Here is a 20,000-nt window from a genome sequence, read left to right as displayed (position 1 = left end):
AAGTCCATATCCAAAATGTGCCTTGTAGTTAAAACATTATTTAAAGTGGTTGTAAACGATCACCTTGTAAAACAACCCATTTAGTTTAAAACTAAAATGAAAGGCAAAGCATTTGTGTATAGATATAAAAAAAACATTATCAATACATTTTATCCCTTCTTATAAGTGATCACATTCCCTCTGTTCTCAGCTGCATAAGAGCTGGGGGGAGGAGAAGAAACAGCACACTGATCTTCCCAGCGAATGGCTGTGCAGAGGGGGGGGGGGGGGTTGTCAGGACAAGTCTGATCATTGGAGGAGAGTACACCAGCACAGCTAGAGAACTGACCATGCTGTGTACTCTTTCTTAGTGCAGTCAGTTTATAATAGGAGAGCAGAGGGACTAGGGGGATCACCAGGGATTTCTCACAAAGGAAGCAATGCAAAGAGAACAGGATACTTTTTCATACCAGTTCATAGTACAGCAGGCACATATGAGGAATATTAAATGCTGGGGTAACAAACACTTTAACTTTGCAGCAGATAATTAGGAATGTGCAACTGTGTGTGTGTATTCCTAGTTCTCAGACCCTCTGTCAATTAGAAAATTGTCATAATAATATTGTCATATTAACTGACATGAATCAGTACTGCTAAACTTGGTCTGGGTGTCTAGGCCTAATAAAACTGTAGTCATTATTGGGTTAAATACCCATATCCTTCATTCCCCTGTGGCATCAAAGAGAAAACGTTGGTCCGCTCAGAGATTCCAGAGTGCTAAAGACTCTCTTCCGCACCAATTTTAACAGCATTTGGGTCTGGTAATTGGCAACTTGGTTCCCATTGTAGCACCATGGTTGGCGAGAGAATCACATGCTTCTCAATACCAAATTGGGTTGATTTTCTAAAACTCGAGAGTGCAAACTCTGGTGCAGCTGTGCATGGTAGCCAATCAGCTTCTAACCCAAACATACACTGTGTGACTAGTAATTGGAGGAAAGACACCCCCCCCCCTTCACATAGGCAGAGGAATGAAGAAACATGCAGAGCTGTGGTGTGAATAGACCAGCTCTCTGCTAATCCATCAATATGCACCCACCCCGACACAAATTTCCAGCTGCTTTTATCTCCTGTGTCAGAGACCTTGTCAGAAGCTATCATGCTGATACCAGAGGAACGGAGCAGCAGAAGCACATGGGACTTAGAGCTTTGGAGAGAGATAAGTAAACACTGCAGATATATGCGCCCAGGTCAGATTTCATGAACGGGGTTTACATACACTTTAAGCATCAATTAAAAGAAAGCAGATTGGTTTCTATGCACGCCTCCCGATTTTGTACTCTCCAGTTTGAGTAAAGAATGGGCAGGCATGTAAGCCAAATGCACAAGTGAGCCCTCCTGATGCGCTGTCCGATCCAGGCTGACAGAAGCCGCTCCTTCCCCTGCTGCCATCTCCTCCACCCCTTCTTTCAAGTTCCCAGTCACCCTCTTCAGCCATTGGGTGGCCATTGATGATGCAACTCTGGCACATGCACATAGGAGTTATATTGTCCCCGGCACCCAGCTCTATTCCCGATATTCTACAGATGCTGGTGTGCCCATCCTTTTGAGGGGCGTTATGACCAATGGACCTCCTCACACAGGATAACCAGAACCTTTGCTAAGTGGGTAAGTGGGATTGATAAAAGAGCTGGCAGTGCCTCCACCCAGGACACGGCCTCTGTGAACAGAGGGGAATCCCTTCCTGGGAAATGAACCAGTAATCTAATCAAAGTAATTACAAGCAGAAGAACGACTGCAACCAGAAGATTACATTAACCATAAGCATATAGATGTACACCAGAACAAACATAATACAAGCTTTATATAAAAAAAGATTGATAACAGTACATGCACTCAATGTACAAACAGATATTATCAGCAAAGGGCCGATAGGAGTCCTGGTTGAATTGTGCACATATATCCGAGTGTACATAGGTATTTTTTAAACTGCTTGCCGACCGTATACTGCATATATATTAGTGATCAACCAATATTGTTTTTTATTGCCGATACCAATATTTTGGTCATCGCGTATCAGTATTGGCCGATATTGACCGATATTTTCGCACATTAATTTTTTATTTTTTTTTGACAGGTACTCCTATGGAGGGATCTGACCCCAAACCCCTCCTCTGCACTTAAAAGCATTCAAAACGCCAAGTTTGGCTGTTTTGAATGCTGTCATTTTTTTAAATTTGGCGCTGAGTATCATGACATCACTTCCAAGTTTTTACATGAAGACCCGATCAGAGCTGAATGCGGCTTTGATCTAGTCTTCGGCAGCCGTGCAGGCTGGTTGCCCGTGTCTCCCGGTGGGACGGGAAACTTGGGCGAGCCGTGGAAGGTGGCGGGAGGGGGGGGGGACGTCCTCTCCCTCTCATTCCAAAGACAGCCCAGCGGCTTCTCAGCCACATCAGTTGTCATTACAAGACAGCCCACCGTCGGTTATGGACGCCGGTACCGGGGTGATGCCTCTAGCTGCAGGCATCACTCCGGTACAGCAATTTCCTGAAATATCAGCAATAACCTCAGGGACCAATTCCGATATATCAGGGAAAGTGCATACCGGCCCTCGATATATCAGCTTTGCCAATAATCGGTCAATCACTAATATATACAACAGCAAGGCGGCTCTCCTGCACAGGATCATGTACCTAGTATGTGATCCTGCACTTCTGGGTCACGCGCACACACGCACTGCCGGCGACCCACACCCACTGTGTTTGGAGGCAATCAGCGGGTCCAGCGGGATCATTTGAGACACAAGCAGAACAGTGGTCCTGTGTTTCTGCAAAGCAGGAACATGTATCTCTGCCTTCCTCTAGTACAAGCACCTTCCACGCAGTAGCCAAGCAAGGTTATGCACACATTTAACCCTTTGACCGCCCCTGATGTTAACATCTTCCCAGCCAGTGTCATTAGTACAGTGACAGTCCATATGTTTAGCACTGATCACTGTATTAGTGTCACTGGTTCCCAAAAAAGTGTAAAAAATGTCACATGGTGTCTGTTTTGTCCGCCGCAATGTCGCAGTCCTTCTATAAATCACTGATCGCCGCTATTGCTAGTAAAAAAAATAGAATTAATTAAAATTCCATAAATATATCCCATAGTTTGTAGATGCTATAACTTTTGCACCAACCAATTAATATACACTGAGTTACTGCATCACTGCAGCGTGCCATGGAGGCAACCAGCCTGTGGCATTGCTGAGGTGTTATGGAAGCCCAGGTTGCTTTGATAGCGGCCTTCAGCTCATCTGCATTGTTGGATCTGGTGTGTCTCATCTTCCTCCTGACAATACCCCACAGATTCTCTATGGGGTTTAGCGCAGACGAGTTTGCTGGCCAATCAAGCACAGTGATACCATGATCATTAAACCAGGTATTGGTAGTTTTGGCAGTGTGTGCAGGTGACAAGTCCTGCTGGAAAATGAAATCAGCATCTCCATAAAGCTGGTCAGCAGAGGGAAGCATGAAGTGCTCTTGAATTTCCTAGTAGAGGGCTGCGCTGACTTTGGACTTGATAAAACACAGTGGACCAACACCAGCAGATGACATGGCTCCCCAAATCATCACTGACTGTGGAAGATTTTGCATTTAATTTGGAAATCAATGTCCCAGAGTCTGGAGGAAGAGTGGAGAGGCACAAAATCCAAGTTGCATGAGGTCTAGTGTGAAGTTTCCACTGTCTGATGATTTGGGGAGCCATGTAATCTGCTGGTGTTTTTTTCAAAGCCCGTCGTGTGTGAACACACTCGAACTAACACCCGGTGCATAAAAAAGTGCACACACACAAACGTGACGTACACAAAAAGTGCTCAGGGTGTGCGGAATGATCCTCCTCCGAAGATCCCCCAGGGAGCAAAATTCCTGACAGGGACTGAGGTACTTCACTTTGGCTTGCCCGGCCGAAACCAGGCAAACCCCGTTCTCTGGGAGGCCTGCCGAAACAGCCCACCCCAAGTACTAGGTGGGGCTCCCCCGAAGGGAGACCCCATGAGAAAGGGTGAACTAAGCCAGAAGGCCATATCCACCCCCTTCTAAGACTTTCAAGGTAGGCCCGAGGACCCACACCCTACTCATCTTAAAAAACACACAACACACAAGAGTGGGGAAGGGGAAGCAGAGAAGTGCAGGGTAGTGTCAAGGTGCAAGACCTTGGCGGGCCCCTCGGCCAGGAATAAAAAATTCCTCTGGTCCGAGCCAAAAGGCCCGTCCCAAGAGGCAGGTGTGAAAAAAGTGTGTGTGGTGCAGGGACCAAGGTGCCAAAAACTCAAGGTGAGCTGCCCCTCACCAGTGAGAATTACAGCACCCCTGGGCTGCCACCCCAGGGGCACATACACCATGGGCCACCCTTCCCTTCAAGCCTGGGGCTCTTCCCACTGATCCTGGGGCCCTTTACTCTCATTGCGGGGCCCTTTATTACGGTCCTGCAGCGGGACCCTTTCACAAGTTCTGCAGTGGGCCCCCTTCCTGCCATCTTGAGGCCTCCCTACGGCGGTGGAATGTCAGGGCCCAGTTGCAAGTGTGACCTTTGCGATCCTAGAAGTTCACCCACTGGTGTCAGTAGTTTTTATTTGAATTGTATTATTTTTTTTATCATTTTAATTTTTTTTTTTTTTACAATGTCACTGACTATGACTCATGTCCATTCAGAAAAGGAAGGAGCTGGTAAATTACATATTTACCGACCCCTTCCTGGTCCTCTATTGTAGGAGGTAGTGAGGCGCTAACACATAAATGCAATCAGTCATAAATATAAATTTAAAATCCTAACCACAATAAATATATAATACTGTTGTAAAAAATCACCAAAAGTGCTTAGTATCTGTGCAAATTGGGAAAAAAATACCTATAGATATAGGTGATGGTGCAAAATACAAACCTGACTGAATGGTGAAAAAGATAAAGTGCTAGTGCTATATTCCTCTCGGGTAGACAACACCTGCATTACTCTGGTTGGGAAGCGTGTCACGTCATTGGCCTTTCTAGTACAGGTCACAGATCTGCTGTAGTCCCAGAACTGCACACATAAGGGTGGATCCAAGGAGACCCAATGAGGCAATGTAGCCACCCTTAACCACTTGCCGCACGACTATTTACGTAGGCGATCAGCCCCTCACAGGCAGAGCGACGTAGGTCTACGTCGCTAGCCTGTGAGGGTCTAGGGAGCGAGCGCGCGCCGCTGGAGGCGCGCTCCCACTCCCGCGTGGTCACGGACCCCCAGCGCGCGTGTGACCGGCGGACCCGATGTCCGCCGGTCACTCGCGATCGTCGGGTGGAGAGGGAGAAAGGCAGACGGCTAATGTAAACAAGCCGCCTATCATTCTCCCCTGTGAAGGAGTGGTGATCATATGGTTCTACTATGTAGGACCGTTGATCACTGTTCCTACACCTCAAGCCACAGCCAATCACAGTTAGAATCACGACCCTAGGGACACACATAACCCCTCCCTCTCAAAAAAAGTTAACCCCTTCACTGCCAGTGTAATTTCACAGTAACAGTGCATATGTATAGCACTGATTACTGTAGAAATGTCACTGGTAGCCCAAAAAGTGTCAAAAATGTCAGTCAAGGGTCCGATCTGTCCGCCGCAATGTCGCAGTCCCGCAAAAAAAATCGCAGATCGCCGCCATTACGCGTTAAAAAAAAAAACAACAAAAATGACAAAAATCTTTCCATTTGTTAGTAAACGCAATAACTTTTGCGCAAACCAAACAAAATACGCTTTATGCGATTTTTTTTAACAAACATATGGTGAAAAAAAAAAAATTGGCCCAAAATGTTAAAAAATTTTGATTTTTACTTTTTTTGGGGGGGAATTTCATATAAAAAAATGTGAAAAATATTGTTATTTTTGCAAAATTGATGCTGTTTTTTTGTTTATGGCGCAAAAAGTAAAAATCGCACAGGTGATCAAATACCACCAAAAGAAAGCTCTGTTTGTGGGAAAAAAAGGACGTCAAATTCATTTAGGTACAGCGTTGCACGGCCGCGCAATTGTCCGTTAAAGTCACGCAGTGCCGAATCACAAAGTAGTCCCTGGTCAGGAAGGGGGTAAAATCTTCCGGGGCTTAAGTGGTTAAAGGCAGAAATGCAAGACATATTTTTTTTATTATAAGATCTGGATGGAGTAAAAGCCTGTACAGAAAAGGGGCGTAGCAGAGATGAAGATATGGGATGTATACCTCAACACTTTCAACAAAATAAAAGAAAAACATAAAAAAAATACTTTACACCCCGACTCCCTGAGGGCTCACCTAGGCAAGGGTAATGTCAATGGGCCTTCTTGCAGGATTCCGGGAAAGCTAAGGATCTCAAATCCTGTGTGAACCCGCTCCACTACAGTGCTGGATCGTTGTCTCACAAGATTTGGGATCCTTGGCTTTCTCAGGGTCCCATGGTGAGGCCCAGGTTTGTCAGCACAACCCACGGGAAGTGGCTAGAAACTGTGGTGTAAGGCAAATATATTATATGTTCTATATTCAGTGACTTTGAATTAGCATGAATTATTTAGGGGGTGGAGGATCCCAGAGAAGCGTACCGCGCATTTCCATGAAAGGCCCATTTTAATATCTTTAAACCTCTCTCATTAATATAGGTACAATGGAATTCCCACGGACGGGCCATGTTTATTATTAATAAATATTCTTTCAACACTTGCTTACAATACATTTCTCTCCGCAGATCACAACACTGTCAGGAAGTGAAATCCTTCTGCAGTCGGATGTAGACATCACCATAAAAGAATGGTTCCACGCCATCCAAAATGCAATTGACAGTTTGGTATGCATGCATTTGTTACCTTTATTTTACGCTTTCAGATGTCTTGCCTGTTTATGTGCTTTAGTGAATAGCCAAAATGACAGACATGCAGACGAAAACAAACAGAGCTCGCCATCAATAATGAAATAATTATATTTGGATTATTTGGAGAATTAGTCATTTGTTTGGTATTTTAAAGGAGGCTAAATGGCACGTATGTGAGAACATCTCATTTTTATTAAAGGTTTGCATGACAAAAACTTCCATTTCTCTGGTCGAACTGCAGATTTATTAGAGTATTTAAGCAAGCAGTGTAGTGTGAAGATGAAATGCCATGTGTAGTACTCCGTACCCAATCACAAATCATTTGCACAAATAGGACTGGTTTCATGAAACTGTGGCTTCACTTTGCACACCATTGGCTTCAATGCTGTTGGTATTGCCTCCAGAACTGTTTTATGCTATCTGCCCCCTCCCAGGCAAACTGTCTTGTGCCACCCTTTTCTTTCCCAAGTTGATTGTTGAGCCTTAGTATAACACCAATAAGTCCTTTAGGACATCTAAAACAGTAGAGTAGACTATACTTTCATTATGTTGGCAGTTTGACCCCAAGTGTATGGATTGAGTAGCTACATGATCTGTGGTTCATAACTTGCCACCCCAGGTAGCCTTGTTGCCCATGGCCATGGACTATGTTGGCTATGCAGAAATCCAGCCATGGTTATATCACCAGGACTTATTTTTTGAGCCTCTGTAGCATTCCAGTAGGCTAAATCCACTTGACCTCTGGAAGTGACCTCTGGAAGATTTATCCTCTATCACGACCAGGCATTTTTTTTTGCGATACAGCACTGCATTATTTTAGCCGACAATTGCGCGGTCGTGCACTGTTGTACATAAATGACGTTTGTTGTCATTTTTTCCCCCACAAATAGAGATTTCTTTTAGTCCCGGTTCACATATGTGCGATGACAGACATCGCATGTGATTCAGAGCACACTGCAAAAAAACTGTAATTCACAAGAAACTCTCCTTAAAATTTTGAAAGCGTAATCTTTCCGAAGTATGCCTTACGTACCTCATGAAACCGTGCGGTAAGTTATCGCAAGCATCTCGCATGAACGCCATCACTAGCTACCATCTGATAGGATGCTTTCCCAAAAAAGTGTGTGGCAGCCAGCAATTTAGTCATGGCTGGTATGGCATGGCTTCTCTGGGTTGAGGGCTCAAGGTACCCTATGAGTTGGGTATGGAGCTCCATGATTAGTGCCTTGGATAAGTGGAGGGTATCAGCATCTGTGAATTTATCCAGCAATGTGCACTCCTTAAACCTTTTTTTCCTTTAAAAGGACCACTTGGGATCTTCTCCACCTCCTCTTCTGCAGTACTGTACTTTAAATTCCAGAAGACTGAATTCAAAGGGTTCCATTCTCTTTGCTATGCCTTCTGCCAGCCTCCAGAAACAACTCATGAGAAATCTAGTTAGCACCTGATACAGCTTGCACTTTCCTGCCTATTTTTTTTTTTAAACCAATCACTGTGGGAGGGGGGTCTGACCATTGCCATAGTTATCACATTGGAAGCTTGGACCCAAACATAAATACCGCATTTATTTATTTATTTTCTTCTGTGAATGGACTTTAACGCCTTTTTATGCTGTATTTAACAAGCATTTTGGTGTTTGCTCTACATACTGCATACGAGCGATATTGAATTTACATTTTCATTATTGCATGCGTTAAATGGTCATGTGACTGTCATAATGCATGCAATAACCTTTAGTAAAATGTGCCCACTGGCTGGGTAGGGATTAAACATCTAGGGCAATCAAAGGGTTAAATGTGTGCCTACCAGTGTTTTTGTGTGTACAGCGTGCTGCACTTACTGAGGGATGTCCTGGATTTTATTCCCTGCTTTGCAGGGAAACAAAATCCAGCACTTCCCTGCCGACATGACAGAGCGTTGCATTGTTTACATCAAGTGTTTTTCCTTGTTGAAAATATCCTAGCATGTGATCCAGCACTTCCAGGTTGGGGGCGCGCAGGCGCGCCACCGGCAGCTTGCTACCAATGTAATTATTCACAGCGGGTACCGTGGACTCAATGAAAGCTGGCACCCATCAATTTTTTGTTACACAGGCAAAACAGCAGTCTGCCTATGTACACAAAGCAGATTGCCGTTCTGTCAGCAGGGAAGACATTGACCCTGTGTTCCTGATAAGCAGAAACACGGATCTCTGCCTTCCCCTAGTACAAGCAACTCTCACAGTTTAGTAAAGCACTGGTCAATAACACAGTTAACCTGCAGATCGCCCCTGATGTTAAAATTGAAAGTTGAAATTAGATTTTTTTTTTTACATTTTTTATTGGATATGTTTTAAAACAGAAAGTAAAAAATATTATTATTATTTTTTTTCATTGCAGTTTTTGTTTATAGCCCCCACCCAAAAAAAAAAAAAAAATGCTGAGGTAATAAAATACCACCAAAAGAAAGCTCTATTTGTGGAAAAAAAAGGACATCAATTTTAATTGGGTACAGCATTGCATGACTGCGCAATTGTCAGTTAAAATATTGCAGTGCCGTATTGCAAAAAATGGCCTGGTCAGGAAGGGGGGTAAATCTTCCAGAGCTGAAGTGGTTAAAGAAGACTCACTTAGGCCCCTTTCACACTTGTGCGACTTGTCCTGTGACTTGGGACTGAAAAGTCACATGACAAGTCGTACTCTGTGATTTCCAATGAGTACCATTCATATCTGTGCAACTTCAAGTCGCAGTGATTTCAAAGTAGTGACTGCACTACTTTGGTCTGACTTTGATGCAACTTGAGGTCCATAGACCTCAAGATTACACAGGCATTGCTTCAAGTCGCGTCCAAGTCGCACGACTTTCAGGTTGTACAAGTGTAAAAGGGGCCTTATAGAGATTTTTGACACTCCAATTTATTAAGCATAACTTGTTATCCATCTTATTGTTTACCATTTCTGACATATGAAAAATGGCGCGGTGTATTCCGTGCAGGGGCAGACTGGCAATTTTTGGCCCAGGGGGCAAGTACAAACCAGAGGCTATTGTGCTGCAACTCCCCATTCCAAGCTGAAGCCCTGTTCCAGATACTCTCTACTTACTGGCTGAATCCAAGTTCCCGACCTGGCCAGCAGGGGGTGGTTGGTTGGAGCTGGGACAGCTTGGTTGGGACTGGCCGGGGAAGAAGAGTCTCCAGTGGGGCATGGAACTGGCCTCTGATCAGACACAGTTTACACCATCCATGCTGAGGGGAGTCCTGCGCTCTGTCCTTGTCTTCATCATAGCACTCAGTAGGTCAGTAGTGGGGACTTTTACTTCCCTTCACCAGAAATCCTTTAGGCATGTGATTGGCAGAAGCGGTGCAGCCTTTTTACGAGGCATCAGAGTAGCCCAAGGGGCAATTTCCCCCCTGCCCCCTGGCCCAGTCCTCCCCTGATTCCGTGATATAAAGACCTAATGATAGGTGCAAGGCTATTTATTGTTGTGATACTTCATCTGGTATAGTACCAGTTAACCTTCCTAGCGGTATTCCCGAGCGTGACTCGGGGTTAGATTTTAGAGCCAAAAGCGGTAACCCCCGAGCCACACTCGGGGTAGCGCTGGGAAGATCGCTGGATCCTGGTAGAGGTTTTACTTACCTTTTCTCCGGGATCCAGCGATGTATGCGGGCGGTATGCGGCGGCGGAGCTTCCTCCCGATCGTCTGCGAGCCCCGGCTTCCGTCTCCGGCGACGTGACGTCCACCGGGGGGTGGAACCGGTGGCAAATTCAAATGTAAAACACACCAAACACACTGATACAATGCAAAATAAAAAAAAATCACATTACATTGCCCCCCAGTGCCCTTTCCTGCAGTTTTACTGTACTTTTTATGTAAATATATGTATATATATATATATATATATATATATATATATATATATATATAAAGTATATTATATATATATACGTAATTCTTGTGAATGAGCAGCCCAAACCAACTGTATACATTATATATATATATATATATATATATATATATATATATATATATATACGTATATATATATATATATATATATATATATATATATATATATATATATATATATATATATATATAATATATGTATACATAATATATGTATACATACATATATATATATATATATATATATAGAATTACATGCAAAATAATGGTACCGCTTTCAGCACCTAAAATCCAAAAGAATCATACCGCCAGGGAGGTTAAGCAGCACTTATGCCTTATTACCTCCCTTGTAGGATGGTCAAACTGACCTTTTGCAATGTATCAAGTATATCACCTAATGCAGACAACTTGACCGATGGATGACTATCATTTGCTGGCGTCCAGAGGCGTAACTAGAACCTTCAGGGCCCCGATGCAAGAAACCATGAAGGGCCCCCCAGACCCCTGGCCGGGGCCCTTCCCTTCAAGCCCGGGGCTCTTCCCACTAATCCTGGGGCTCTTTAATCTCATTGCATGGCCTTTTATTATGGTCCCGCATCAGGATCCTTTCACAAGTTCTGCAGTGGGCCCCCTTCCTGCAATCTTGGGGCCTCCCCACAGTGGTGAAATGCCAGGGCCCGGTCGCAAGTGTGACCTTTGAGATCCTAGAAGTTCACCCACTGGTTTGCTACCGGGCCCCCTGGAGCATGGGGCCCGGTAGCGATTGCAACCCCTGCAACCCCTGTAGTTACGCCCCTGCTGGCGTCTGTTTTCCTTATTGTTTGTTTTCTGCATATATTATATTTCTGATAAATAAAGATTATTGAAAAAAAAAAAAAGCATAACTTGTGCTCAAAACGAATAGAGCAAGGTTTCTCAAGCAAGGTTCCATCGCTAGGGGTTCCTTGAGCAATGAACAATTTCTGCTCCTCGGGTAAGTTCCAACTGACACCATTAATCTTTTTAGCTATCTGTAAAGGGGGCAATTCTTCCCAATTGCCCCCTTTACAGATAGTAAAGTGTACAAGTGTAAGGAACATTCTTCCCACTGACCAGCACACTAATGTAAGTTATTTCAAGGGTTCCTCTGTGTTGAAAATGTTGAGGAAGGCCGTAGAGGCTGCTGTTGCTGATCTGTATATATCTGAAAATGTTAGTAGCCTGACTGTCTGTGGCTTCAGGACATCTGAGTCACCAACCTGGCACAAGTGTGCAGAAAATGCAAATCAGAAAGCAGTCAGCATTCCTTATCCCTATAATAGTATAGAGACCGTGAATCAGAAACTATTGACATCAAAACATCAGCATAACCTCCAGTTAGCTAGTTTCTTTAGAAAGCCAGTCAGCAATGCATTTTTCTCTCAGTACATGTCTTTTAAAGACTTCAGGACATGTTCTGTAAGTGGATCTTCGCTGCATTTGATCACCACAACCTAAAAACACTCTTATATTATTTTTTAATGTTCAAAGTGAACTCCCCCATTTATCCATATCTCCATGCGGGGGCGTAACTACAGGGGTTGCAGGGGTTGCAATCGCAACCAGGCCACCATGCTCCAGGGGGCCTGTGTGTCTCCCCTGTACACCTGGATAGGAGGGGCGGTGGGGGCAGCATGTAGAGAAATCACTGTCCTCCTTTTTCCTCCTGTAGCTGCAGTAGGAAAATGGAGGAGATTGGTTCCTCTGTATGCTGCCCCCGCCACTCCTATCCAGTTCACTTCTGTTCTGCTGTCTCTGGGCCCCTGTGTGCTCCCCTGGTCCCCCCTCCCTACTGTGCTGCCCCCCCCCCCCCACTGTGCTCCCCCTCACCTCTCCTACCTGGGGGATGTGTCACAATAGAGAACCAGGAAGGGGTCAGTAAATATGTAATTTACCAGCTCCTTCCTTTTCTGAATGGACAGAGTCATAGTCAGTGATATTAATGTCATGTCAGTGACATTGTAAAACAATAAAATAAAATGATACAAAATAATACAATTAAAATACTAAAAAATAGAAACTACTGACACCAGTGGGTGAACTTACAGGATCGCAAAGGTCACACTTGCGACCGGGCCCTGGCATTCCACCACCGTGGGGAGGCCCCAAGATGGCAAGAAGGCGGCCCACTGCAGAACTTGTGAAAGGGTCCCGCAACGAGAGTAAAGGGCCCCAGGATCAGTGGGAAGGGCCCCGGCCAAGGGTCCGGGGGGCCCTTCATGGTTTCTTGCACTGGGGCCCTGAAGGTTATAGTTATGCCTCTGTCTCCATGCTTTATTTTGTTAAAAAATCACCTTGAAAAACACTCCCTGGCATTTCTGGCCATGGCCATCTTGAGTATGGGCAGATGATTTATGTAGCCTTTACTTCCTGGAATCCATATGCTCTTAGCACAGGCATGCAGGCAGTAGGGTGTGCTTAGCTGAGAAAACCTCTCCTTCCCTCCTGATGACTCCTTGGATGTATGACATTTTTTTCCTAGGCAAGAAACTAGGAAGTAACTGAGGAAATGTAAAAGAAAAGTTTAAAACAAGTAAATAAGATATACTTTTCTATCTATTTACTAATGCCAACAGCATGAGAAATAAAAATAGTCAATGTTGATTAGGAGAGTGCCACTTTAAATGTTTTATGTGGGCTGTACCAAAAGTATTGTAAAAGGGGGCATACAATTTCTAATAACTTACATAGGTTGTTAACATTTCACATGTTGGTAGAGAAACCCTTCCTCCGTAGTAAATCTTCTTCTTTCCCATTGTAGGTAAATAATGGATTCCAAGCTTAAACAACATGTTCTCATTAAGGTCTTGATGAAGTAGGGTGCAAGATCTCCAACATCCACAGAAGGCTACAGATTGTTTTCAAGGATAACACCATTAACAAGCGTAATGTCTTGTCATTGGCGACTCCTGTCAATGGTGTCATCTTCATAAACATTCTGTAGCCTTCTGTGGATATCATTCAGCCTGCACCGCTCCTTCGACAAGAACTTAATGATGGCACATTGCTTATGCTTAGAATCCTTTACTTACCTGCTATGATATAGAAGAAGAATCATTAGTGAGGAAGAGTTACTACCAACATGTGAAATTTGAAAGACCTATGTTAGTTAAAAAAAAAAGGTACATCCACTTTTGCATTGCTTTCGGTACATCCTAGTATTTATTGTTCACTATGAAAATTTGTGTGAATCATCAGCAATCTGTGACTTTCTAGTGGCATTTTTGTTTGACCCCCATTTAGCAAGCCAGTGAACCAAAGGTATATACACACACATATACACATTTTATGGGGGGGCACTCCTTCTGGTACAGACATGTTAACATGATTTTTTGGGCAATGGAAGATTTTTACTCTTAAAAAGACACTAAATTGGCCAGTAGACTCTCCATAAAGAAGTAACACAAATACATACAGTATAGACCAGGGGTCTTCAAAACTATGGCCCTCCAGTTGTTCAGGAACTACAATTCCCATCATGCCTAGTCATGTCTGTGAATGTCAGAGTTTTAAAATGCCTCATGGGATGTGTAGTTCTGCAACAGCTGGAGGGCCGTAGTTTGAGGATCCATGGTATAGACCTCTCAGAAGTTTAGTCAGCCAGCTCAGTGGATTTCTGGACCAGCTGGATGGAAATTATTCTCTTTTGTTGTATGTAACTGGTGGATCTTGGCATTGCAAAGGTAGTTGGAAGTCTTGCCCCCGAGCATACCCTACCACCAACATACCCTCATGGACCACATCTCTTAGTGCCCAGCCTCTCTTAAAGCCTTTTTCTGTAAATCACAATTGGAAAGATTCCAACACTTTGTGATGTAACCTTTCCAGAACTACTTTCTTTTTTCCCACCAGTAAAGGGAACAATGTCAATGGTTTACACATATGTGTCATGACTTTTTGAACAAAATGCATTAATGGGAACGAGGTCAGCAAGGCATCCTGCTTGGGGAGATCTTACATTGCCGATGCAGGAGTTGTAGCAGATTCCAGTTCATGTGTTCAGATAGGGCTTGGAAATTACCTCTCCCGAAGCCTCCCCCTCCTCCACCACCCACATTGCCAGTAAAGAAAATTGTGCTTCCGACTGGGGCAGCTTCTGTTCTTTCTAGAAAGTGGACCTCTACTATACTACTATGTATATACTACTATATTTGTTGTTCACAGCTTTTCAATCTCAAGCTTGAACTATACATTTAGCTTAATTTCTCTTTTCCCCGATCTAAATGATATAAGTCAGTGCAATCAAGGTGATGGCACAAAGTCTAATGAGAGGGCCAATTGAAAGGTCTGAGAGTCCAAAAGCTTTTAATATTAGGATTGACTCATAAAAAGATAATATAGAACAGTTAAAAAGATAACAAACAACAGTTTGCAAACAATTGAGGTCACTCAGTTTGTGCAATTCATAGTATGGTATATTAATTCATATTTAATTATACACTATACTGTCAAAAGTATTGGGACATCTGCCTTTACACGCACATAAACTTTAATGGCGTCCCAGTCTTAGCCCATAGGGTTCAATATTGAGTTGGCCCTCCCTTTGCAGCTGTAATAGCTTTAACTCTTCTGGGAAGGCTGACCACAGGGTTTAGGAGTGTGTCTATGGGATTGCTTGACCTTTCTTCCAGAAGCACATTTGTGAGTTCAGGCACTGATTTTGGACAATAAGGCCTGGCTTGCAGTCTTCGCTCTAATTCATCCCAAAGGTGTTCTATATGGTTGAGGTCAGAACTCTGTGCAGGTCAGTCATGTTCCTCCACCCCAAACTCACTTATTTATGTCTTTATGGACAATGCTTTGTGCATTGGTCCAAATAATTTGGTGGAGGGGGGATTATGGTGGCATACCAAGACAATTTCAACAATTTCAACATATTCGTGCTTCTAACTTTGTGGAAACAGTTTGAGGATGGCCTTTACCTGTTTCCAACATGACTGCGCACCAGTGCACAAAGCAAGGTCCAAAAAGACATGGATGAGCGAGTCTGGGGTGGAGGAACTTGACTTATATGATTTAAATTGGGGGAAATAGAAATTAAGCTGAATGTATAGTTCAAGCTAGAAATTGGAAAGCTGTGAACAACATATCTAGTAGTATAGTGGAGGTCCACTTTCTAGAAAGATCAGAAGCTGGTGCAGTCATGTTGGAACAGGAAGGGGCCATTCCCAAACAGCTCCCACAAAGTTGGGAGCATGAAATTGGCCAAAATGTCTTGGTATGCTAAAGACTTAAAAGTTCCCTTCACTGGGACTAAGGGGCCAAGCCCAACCCCTGAAAAACAATCCCAAACCATAATGCCCCCTCTACCAAATGATTTGGACCAGTGCATAATGCAAGGTCCATAAAGACATGGATGAGCGAGTTTGGGGTGGAGAACTTGACTGGTCTGCACAGAGTCCTGACCTCAACCCGAGAGAACACTTTTGAGATGAATTGAAGTGGAGTGTGCGAGCCAGGCCTTCTCGTACAGCATCAGTGCCTGACCTCACAAATGTGCTTCTGAAAGAATGGTCAAACATTCCCATAGACACACTCCTAATCCTTGTGGACAGCCTTCCCAGAGAAGCTGTCATAGCTGCAAAGGTGGGCCAACTCAATATTGAACCCTACGGACTAAGCCTGGGATGCCATTAAAGTTCATGTGCCTGTAAAGGCAGGTGTCCCAATACTTTTGACAAGATAGTGTATATTAATTCCTATATAATTATATATAAAATATTGTATTATAAAAAAAAAAAAATATTTGTAAATTAAATGTGACAGTGAATTTAAAGTGAGTCTTTAGATCTTGGCCACCTGTTTGAGGGACTCCCTATTTTTTGATGGATCTACTAACAATGCAAATCTATTTCTACTTCTTCAAGAATTATGCGGCTGATATGAAATATTCACTTCATCCATTGCCTTGCACTTCATATTAAAACTTAGTCATTCTTATGTTGCAAGTGAGAGTTTTGTTAAAAAGATTTTTTCTATTATCTAGAAAATTGTCAACTTTTCCCTAAGGAATTTACCCCCAGCCTGGCTTATTTCCTTACTTTATTTTTTATCCTTTTATGTCCACTTCTTATTCATTCTGAGAAAAAAATAAATGTGATTTATAACCAAAAACGAGTTCCCAACTGTGTGCAAAGGAATGCTATAAACTCATCCTTTTCTCTATAAAAATAATACTTTTTAATTGTTTCCATTAATTCATTACCGCAATGGAAAATAACTACTGATTTTTTTTTTGTTATAGTAACAAAAACATGGAAAATCTGGATTTGTGCACCATAGAAAATTTAAGCAACATGCTGCCTAAGATTTATTAAAGGAAAGAAAGTATAACTGTGGTAATGGTTTACAAAACAACACAAAGCAACAAATAATCAAACATTGAGGCCCCATTCACACTTGAGCGAATGCATTGCATTTTTAGAGCTTTTTTTGCCTGTTTTTATAGCACATTTTTTGGACTGGCACCATTGATGTGAATCGGCCTCCTAAAACTTGCTAACATATTGGACGCGAGCCAAGCGCGTTTTGCGTTGTGCTTTTTCTGCATGTTTTGTTAAGTCGAAAGTGTGTGGCAAAACGCATAATTGCTACCCACGTTTTGGGTTCCATTAGGAAATATTAGCACCACAGCGTGCTTCTCAAACGTAGTCAGAAATGTTTCTGCTACACCCAAGTGTGAACGGGGTCTGAAGTGCAGAGGTTTTATAGGAAGCATTGCAGCTGTACTATATGATCATATAGTTCTGTCCATTGGCCTTAAATCAGGGCCTAGGCAGCTGCCTAGTTTGCCTAATGGTAGCACAGGCCCTGGTAATACCTTTGAACTGCATTCACACCTAGGCATAATAACTACTTCAATACTTGGCACTTTCACTCCCTTCCTGCCCAGGCCAATTTTCAGCTTTCAGGGGCCTGAAGTGCAGAGGTTTTATAGGAAGCATTGCAGTTGTACTATGACCATATAGGCCTGTCCATTGGCCTCCATTTTTGCAGCTAGATTTAGCCAGATCAGTTTCTGGGTAGGACTGGAGCCTTTTGTCATACGATTCACTGCTATTTAACCTGTTCCCGACCGGCCGCCACCTTTTTATGGCGGCAATGTGGCTCTGCTGCGCGAATCGACGTAGACCAACATCGGTCGCGCGCAGGCAACTAGAGGGCAAGCACGCGACGCTGGCGGCATGCTCCCGCCCCCACTTGGCAGTGGGGAAGCCGATGCAGCAGGCAGGTGGCTCCAATTGCCACCTGACACCTGCGATCGCTCCCCACTGAAAGAGAAGAACGGTCAGCTGTTGTAAACACAGCTGACTGTTCTTCTCCCTGGAATTATCACAGAGCCCCTTTGATCCTTCTATATAGGATCACATGTCTCTATGATCATTTCACAAGCCACATTTCCCCCCCCCCCCCACCCACAGTTAGAATCACTTCCCTAGGCTCACATTTAACCCATTGATCACCCCCAATGTTAACCCCTTCCCTGCCAGTGTCATTATTACAGTAACAGTGCATATTTTTAGCACGGATTACTGTAGTAGTGTCACTGGTCCCCCCAAAAGTGTCAAAAATGTCAGTTAGGGGTCCGATCTGTCCACCACAAAGTCGCAGTCCCGCTAAAAATCGCAGATCGCTGCCATTACTAGTAACAAAAAAACAATAAAAATGACATAAATCTTTCCCGTAGTTATTAGACGCGATAACTTTTGTGCAAACCAATCAAAATACACTTATTGGGGGGTTTTTTTTACAAAAAAAATATGTAGCAGAAAACAAATTGGCCTAAAATGGTACAAAATTTTGATTTTTACAATTTTTTTTTTTGGGAATGTTATATAGCAGAATGTGAACAGTTTTTTTTTTCAGAATTTTCGCTCTTTTTTTGTTTATAGCGCAAAAAAATAAAAATTGCACAGGTGATCAAATACCACCAAAAGAAATCTCTATTTGTGGGAAAAAAAGGACATCCATTTTCTTTTCTAGGTACGACCGCACGACTGCACAATTGTCCTTTAAAATAACGCAGTGCCGAATCGCAAGATATGGCCTGATCATTAAGGGGGGAAATCTTCTGGTCCAGAAGTGGTTCAAATCCTTCTACAATGTATGTCTTTTAGGAAACAAGGCCGTCACATCCACTGCTGGGAATTAGCGTTCGTAAATCCGTGAGTTCAGAACTGTTACATCCAGGACCAGAGAACAGAGAAAAGAAGAGCGAGCAAAGGAAATCACTGGGTAAGTGTTCAGGATTGGCTGATATGTTTTCAAAATGAGGCATCTTTGCACACTCTTTTGTGGCATTTAAGGATCCAGTTGCTCCAGAGCTTAGTAAATGAGGTAAAGCTTCACTTTGCAAAGACTACCCAAACATGCAAGGAAAAAAAAGAAAAAAAAAAACCTGAATTTTTCCGTTACATGATTGGATGATGGAAGTCAGCAGAGCTTCTACTCATTTACTAAGCTCTGGTGCAACTGCTCTTGCAGACTTTTTGGCTTTAGTAAATCAACGCCAAAGTTTTGGTCAGTTTTTCAAGATACTTACACTGATTTATGGCTGATTATTTCACTGACTCCTTGAAATGTATTTTTTAACTCTTTTTTGTTTCATGAACTGTGCTGAAGAGTATCACATCACAGAAATCTGAATGTCTGTTGACATAATTTAGACTTTTTGGGGTTGATGCCCACCTATTACATGTGTATAGCACCCTGCCAGTCAGGTGCTAGATAGGCAGTATCGTTTTTGATTCTGGCTGCTTATCAGCAGAATAACAGGCTAAAGGTATGTGCTTTCTGCTGATCAGGGAGCAGGATTTACAGTTAGGCCTGTTCCATGTGTCCTGTGTGTGATTCATCTGGGCTGAGGGAGTGTCCCCACTGTGTCCAATACCCAGCCAGTGACACACATGCTTTGATATCTATCCCATGGTTTTGACACAGAAGAGGTGAATCATGGGATAAGGTATAAAAGCCAAGGGCACATGTGGCAAGGGGTCTTTGGGCGAGAAGCCAGGTTCTGGAAGGAGAGTGACGGCATCCCCTGCAAAAAAAGAAAAAAAAAATGTTTTCGGTGAGATACTCCTAAAGGAAAATCACATCTAAAAGGATGCAGGCCCTGCCACTTTCCTCATTAGAACCCTGCTAGTGCAGCAGCTGACTGATAAAAAAAAAAGTCACTCCCATTCACTTTTACTTTGCACATGGACACAGACAAACTGCTATTACTTTAGCATAACAAAGGGTAGAAATCTGGTATTTTT

At 43.2% G+C, this 20,000-nt stretch overlaps 1 protein-coding gene across 1 annotated transcript in view; it reads left to right on the top strand.

Annotated features, from left to right (window-relative positions):
• Positions 1-20,000, top strand: part of ARHGAP15 (Rho GTPase activating protein 15) — a 944,276-nt gene that overhangs the window by 541,814 nt on the left and 382,462 nt on the right. Inside the window, exons 8-9 of the mRNA XM_082262169.1 lie at positions 6,712-6,810; positions 18,858-18,975. Of these exons, the coding sequence (XP_082118295.1) occupies positions 6,712-6,810; positions 18,858-18,975 (217 nt within the window). The remainder of the gene's footprint in view (positions 1-6,711; positions 6,811-18,857; positions 18,976-20,000) is intronic.

The sequence above is a fragment of the Pelophylax lessonae genome (genome assembly GCF_965119305.1).
Source record: "Pelophylax lessonae genome assembly, chromosome: 6".
Taxonomy (NCBI): domain Eukaryota; kingdom Metazoa; phylum Chordata; class Amphibia; order Anura; family Ranidae; genus Pelophylax; species Pelophylax lessonae.
The sequence above is the reverse complement of the archived record's forward strand: the minus strand, read 5'-3'. Positions and strand labels throughout refer to the sequence as shown.